Raw genomic sequence first — 6,633 nt, 5'->3', positions numbered from 1 at the left:
AGCTCCACTCCTGTCTCAGCACAGCAGTTCCCTCCTTCCCACCTTCCAAGCCATCCTTGGTTGGAAGATGATTTCAGTACATTCTTCTGTGGGTTTTTCTGTTCCAAGAATTGTCCTATGGCATTATTTGGATGTTTTTTGAGGTGATTGTGTCATGAGTTCGAGAGTTTACTGCCTTTCCTCTGCCATCTTGCCTCTGCTGCCTCTTAAATTGACTTTCAAACCTTGTTTACTCACCTAATTTTCCAAGATCCTGCCTGACTCTGCTCTTTGTTATTAGGAAATGGCTTCATTTTGACTCTGCTTTGATCCCAGGCCCCCGCTCTACTGTGACCAATGTACATCTGGCCTGAGTTCTACTGTTCTCTGGCCTACCCCATATCCAGCCTTTGATATGACGCTTTCAAGTATATCCTTTACTGCTTAAATCGGTCCTGTTTGCTACCCAATGGTGAGATTGAAAGTACACTATACCCCATCTCATGATTGCTCACCTTGTCCTCCAGGTGGCCATGGAAATCCTTGGTTAAATGGGCTGGAGAAAAAAAATGACAAACCACTCCAGTATCTTTGCCAAGAATACCCCAAATGGGGTCACAGAGAGTCAGACAGGACTGAACAACAACAACAACAACAACAACAACAACAACAACAACAACAGAGTAACAAAAGTCAGTCATGCTTTCTGGGTGGCCTCAGAAGTCTACCTCTGGTAATTTCCTTTGGCTACAGAAGCCATGTCTGCTCTTTGAATCAAGTGCATTTGACTCAGCTGTGCTTGTCAAACTCTGAAAGATCATACTTGAATCTTTGTAGATGCTAACATTGACCTCTGAGTCTTCCAAGTTACAGAAGCTTGCTGGTGTTTCCTGGGAAATACCTAAATCTACCCCTATTCTTTGACAAATCATAGTGAAGTTTTGCTCATGGATAATACTTTGAATGTTCTGACTTCACTATATTAGCTCAAAGTTTCAAATATTGAGAGAAGTGAATAGCCTATATTGACAGCATAGAACCAGTCAGGAGAAAAATGGTGGTAATCTGTCTCAGTTTTTTTCCAAGCCTGGGATCCACATCAGATTTCCATTTCATCTTCTCTGCCTATTGAATAAGTATCTACTTCAGATGCCATCTTCCCCCTGAAACCTTCCCTAATCCTTGCATATATGAAAACAAGCTCATCCATGGAAAAACACTTTGTACTTCTTCTATGAACTTACTTTTAAAAATTTTCATTCCATTAAGTTATACCCCTGAATTTTCAGCTCAACCAGATTTTAAGTACCTGGAGTGCAATGGCAATGTCTTATTTACCCTCATACCAACCACAAGCTGTGGTGTGTATACACATTGACCATGAAGTGAAATGGAATGTTTTTATCCCATAAGAAGTGAATGCTGCCTGAATGCTGGTCTAATCTTCTCTCCTGCTGTGATGTGGGCTTGGCTTACCTGGACTCTGATACCTTTTGCCAGAAGATAACTTCAGTATTTTGTCCCATTGACCAGTTCCATTTAAATACATTTTATTGAATTTCTAGAATGTACAAAGGACTTAGCTGCATGCTCCAGGGTATCATGAATTATGTAATCCATAAATCTGGTCCCGAGGAGCTTCTAATTTCTTTATGGAGGGAGGAAAGGTACATATAGAGTTATAGTGCAAATTACAATAAAAAAGAATACATAAGTGCACAGGACAGCCATAATTAAGTTGTACTAGGATCTCTGAGAAGAAGTTGATGCTTCAATCTGGAGGAGACAGGGAAGTGATGATAAAAATCAGAGAAATCATGAGAGGAAATGGACCAGAAGGTTGATTAATTAGTCAGGAAAAACAAGAAAACCAGACAGGGAAATGGGCTAACAAAGGATGAGTGATAGTGGAAAGGAGATTTAAGCATAAAAGATAGAATCTAGGCAAGAAAGATTGCAAACAGGTATGAGAAATGGCAATAAGAAAGCAATTTATTTTGGTACAAAGTAATCGGACTCCATGACTTCTAAAGAACTTTCTGACTAGAAAGGTTTTGGATTCTATGACCTTTTCTTTTTTTTTAATCTTTTTTTTTTCGCAGGGCAATGAGGGTTAAGTGACTTGCTCAGGGTCACACAGGTAGTAAGTGTCAAGTGTCTGAAGCTGGATTTGAACTCAGGTACTCCTGAATCCAGGGCCGGTGCTTTATCCACTGTGCCATCTAGCTGCCCCTGGATTCTATGACTTTTTCAATCTCGGCTTTACTGTTGCTATGTTATGCCAAGGCAAGAATTAGTCTTGGAGGGCAGGTGTGCCTGAACATACAGGTAGAGGGAAATGCTTTCCTGGGGAAAGAGGTGAATGAAGTGCCAGAAAGCAGGGCAGATGCTGATAAGAGAGGAGGAAAATGGATCTCTCTCTCTCTCTCTCTCTCTCTCTCTCTCTCTCTCTCTCTCTCTCTCTCTCTCTCTCTCTCTGTTTCTCTCTGTCTCTGTCTCTGTCTCTCTCTGTGTTCTGTTCTCCCAGAATGGAAATATTGGCTGGAAAGTTAAACTGGCTAGCCTATAGTTAAGGGATGATTAACAAGGAAAATAGCAAAGAGTTGCAAAATCTTGGAAAGCTTTTGCCTTTGGCATCTTGACTTCTTACTGCTTTGAGAGAAACACAACCCTTTTAACTAAATCTTTAAAGGCTTGTATGACTTGCTTATTCCTCAGAGTGTAAATAAAGGGGTTCATCACGGGGGTGACAGATGTTGTTAGTACTGATACCACCTTGTTCAAAGCCACTCCTTCCTTTGCAGAAGGCTTCAAATACATGAAGATGCAACTGCCATAGGTGATGGAGACAACAATAATGTGAGAGGAACAGGTGGAAAAGGCCTTTTGCCTTTGCTGGGCAGAAGGGAATCTGAGAACTGTCCTGATTATGTAGGCATAGGACAATACCACTAAGAATAAGGTGATGATGAGTGTCAACACAGCAAAAATTAAGACCATCATCTCTATGAATTCTGTGTCTGAGCACACAATCTTCAAGAGAGGAAATGCATCACAGCCAAAATGGTCAATGACATTGGAGTCACAGAATTCCATCTGGAGACCCAGGCTAAGTGGTGGGAGGATGATCATCAGCCCAGACAGCCAGGAACCCAGTAGGAGCTGGTTACAGACTTTGCTGTTCATGATTGTTGTGTAATGCAGAGGTTTGCAGATGGCCACATAGTGATCATAGGACATGGTAGCCAGAAGAAAGAACTCTGATGCCCCAAGTAAGATGACAAAAAATATTTGGGCGAAGCAAGCATCACGGGAAATGGTATTGTCCCCAGTTGACATGCTATAGAGGTACCTGGGAATACAGGCAGTAGTAAATGAGACTTCTAAGAAGGAGAAGTTTCTGAGAAAAAAATACATGGGAGTTTTCAGGTGGGGATCCACCAAGGTGAGGGAGATGATGGTCAGGTTCCCCATTATACTCAACATGTAGTTGAGAAACAGAAAGATAAAAAGGAAAACCTGCAGTTGTGGGTCATCTGTCAGTCCATGCAGAATGAATAATGTAATCCCTGTGTGATTTCTCATCCTTGCCTTTTGAATTCTGATGGACCTGCACACAGAATAGAAAGGAGGAGGTTCAGTCTGAAGAAGAGGATGGAGATAAAGTGATAGTCATGGCAGTTGGAAAGAAAGAGGAAACAAGCAGCTCATGTAAGGTTTGTCTTAAATATTGTTACTTCTTTATATTCCACTTTTTTTTCTGGATTCTATTAGGATTGATTCTTTCCGTGTATCTTTAGAATGAACATCTTTTGCCCTTTCAAACATAGTTTTCTGTCTCTCTTCTATTTCATCCATCTTCCCTCAAAGCTCTTTATTGCCCCTTTTCCTTAGTCACACCCTAGAGAGCTGAACTTGGAGTCAGGAGACCTAGTTTCGAATCCTGGAGGTGACTTCTACTGGGTCTGCAATAAGACTGACTCTGAATCTGTTTCCCTGTCTGTAAAATGGGGGTTGCAGCACCTGTACTGCTTATTGCACAGGGATGTTTAAAAATTTTTTTGCACAAGTATGTTTTGAGAAAAAAACTTTCATAAACCTTAAATGTGAGGCATATGACTATTATTTTTTTACTCTGGGCTGATTGAAAACGACCTCCTCTATGTCTCAAATCATGAGTTCACCTTTCTTTCTGTACTCAATTGTACATAAAATTTTTTTGGTATCTTTTTCTTGTACACTTTCTCAAGGAAGAGTTAGGAATCTTTAATCTAAGATGGTAAGAACCCCTGCTTTGAGGAATATTGTGGGGCCCTCCAGACTCCCTCTCCCTGCTATTCCTGCTTCTAGTTCCCTTTGTCTGCCTGAGGTTTTCCCCTTACTGTCTCAAATACGGCCTGGCTCTGGTCGTCTGTGAAATTCCTTCCATCACTTTTTTTTTTTTTTGCATGTGACAGGAGCCTACTTTCTGTAGCTGTCATGTCTGAAAAGATGTCCGCTGGAAATCAGAAGACCTAGTTTCAAATTCAGCTTCTGTTCTTAAAGTTTTTTCATCTTGTGCAAAGTTGTTCATTTCTTTGGGCCACAGTTTCTTTATCTGCTATATGGAACGATCGTGTACTACATTATTCTCCAGGTTCCTTCCAGCTCTACATCCCACAATCCTATGTAAATGAGTTCACAAAAGATGTAAGCAATGGTTCCTCGTAAGGGGGTTAATTTCAAGTGGTGAATGGGTTGCTAATTTCCTAGAAAAACCTAGAATTCTTTCTCTCTTGAAAGATGTGATAAGATGTTTCAGGGTTTATTGAAAATGTTGATACAATGTCCTACTTTTTAAACTTAAATTCTTTGTTATATTACATTTCTTCTCTCTTTCTAGTGTGGTTAAATGAGCTATTTCAGATAGATTTTTTTTTTATCGAGGCAATTGGGGTTAAGTGACTTGCCCAGGATCACACAGTTAGTAAGTGTTAAGTGTCTGAGGTCGGATTTGAACTCAGGTACTCCTGACTCCAGGGCTGGTGCTCTATCCACTGCGCCACCTAGCTGCCCCTAGAATTTTTTTTAAAAGTAATAACTCATAGTTGCTTGTTATTTTATTTTATTTTTTGGTGGGGCAATGAGGGTTAAGTGACTTGCTCAGGGTCACACAGCTAGTAAGGGTCAAGTGTCTGCAGCTGGATTTGGACTCAGGTCCTTTTGAATCCAGGGCTGGTGCTTTATCCACTGTGTCACCTAGCTGCCCTGGTTGTATGTTTTTTTGCATGCATTTTTAAACAATGGAATTATTGTCATAGGAGGAAATACCTTTACTTGTGGAAATTTTGGAAGTATGCCCCATAGTGGTATTTCTGAAGGAAGTTTGGAGAAAAGGGGAAGCTTTCGTAACACCCCCCCAAATCAAATAAGCAAGCACATCATTCACTGTCAGTGCAGCTGTCTCTGTGACCCAACTCTAATGACAGTACTACATTCAAAGATCTTCCTAGTCCATGTAAAATGTATTATCTCAGAAATCGTGGTTGAATATTTCTTTGAAATAGCCCTACTAATTCTTAAAGCTTTGGAAATTGGAAAAGGTGGGTCTGACCATTGTATTTTTCAAGGAAAGAAGGAAATAAAGATATATTACTGTCAGGCAATGTGCTAAGTGTTTTACAAATATGATCTTATGTGGTTCTTTCAACAACTCTAGGAGGTAGGTGTGTTATTATCCTCATTTCACAGTTCAGGAACTTGAGAAGCAGCTACAAATTAAATGATTTGTCCAAGGTCACATAGTTAATGTCTGAACATGGATTTAAATTGAGGATTTCTTGACTTCAGTTCCTTTTTTTTTTGTTTTGTTTTTTTTTGGTAAGGCAATTGGGGTTAAGTGACTTGCCCAGGGTCACACAGCTAGTAAGTGTTAAGTGTCTGGTGCCGGATTTGAACTCAGGTACTCCTGAATCCAGGGCCGGTGCTTTATCCACTGCGCCACGTAGCTGCCCCTTGACTTCAGTTCCAATGTTCTATGCACTGCATCACCCAAATCACTTTTGTATGGGAAATAGCTAGATAAATTTGATCATGCTAGATCCAAAATCAGGAAAATATGTGTTTTTATAAATTGTTGCCATACTTACATTTCTGAGAGTGCTTCATGGCATCAGTGACCAGAATAACCTCCAAAGTTCCTGGTGTCCTTCAAAGCTGCAAATAGATTGGAGGGAAATGGTGGTAGCATGGTGTGATTGGAAGGTCAACTTCTAGCTATTATTAATGACTTGTGTGAAGTTAGATAAATCACTTGACTTCTCTGAGTCCCAAGTTCCTCACCTGCAAGTAGTGAGGTTGGATTAAATGATCTGGAATGATCTTTACAGGTTTAATTTACAGATCCTGACTCTGCGGACATTTTTTTTCCCCAAACTATCTCTGCATTCCAGGATGTTACTTTACAGGCAACTGTTTGTGTGATTCCCATTTCCTAGAATACCCAAAGCTACTGGGGTAACCTCTCTCATAACTAACTCTAAATTGATTATTAATTAGAGATCTTGTACCATTTTTAAGAATCAGAAATCTTGCCATGAAGCTAGCTGAAAGGAAGCTGAGACTTCTGGAAAAAGGAAGATAATGTCAGCACTTGCTTCTGTATCCTTCAGATAA

The 6,633-nt window shown here is 40.2% G+C and overlaps 1 protein-coding gene across 1 annotated transcript; it reads right to left on the bottom strand.

The window, feature by feature from the left end:
* Positions 1 to 2,625: 2,625 nt before the first annotated feature.
* On the bottom strand, positions 2,626 to 3,573 carry LOC122729135 (olfactory receptor 6C2-like). The gene has a single exon (XM_043967827.1). The coding sequence runs from the start codon at positions 3,562 to 3,564 to the stop codon at positions 2,626 to 2,628; it is 939 nt and encodes a 312-aa protein (XP_043823762.1). The 5' UTR covers positions 3,565 to 3,573.
* Between the last annotated feature and the right edge of the window lie 3,060 nt (positions 3,574 to 6,633).

Source organism: Dromiciops gliroides, chromosome 5 (genome assembly GCF_019393635.1).
Source record: "Dromiciops gliroides isolate mDroGli1 chromosome 5, mDroGli1.pri, whole genome shotgun sequence".
Lineage (NCBI taxonomy): Eukaryota > Metazoa > Chordata > Mammalia > Microbiotheria > Microbiotheriidae > Dromiciops > Dromiciops gliroides.
This window is presented reverse-complemented; position numbering and strand designations above follow the sequence as displayed.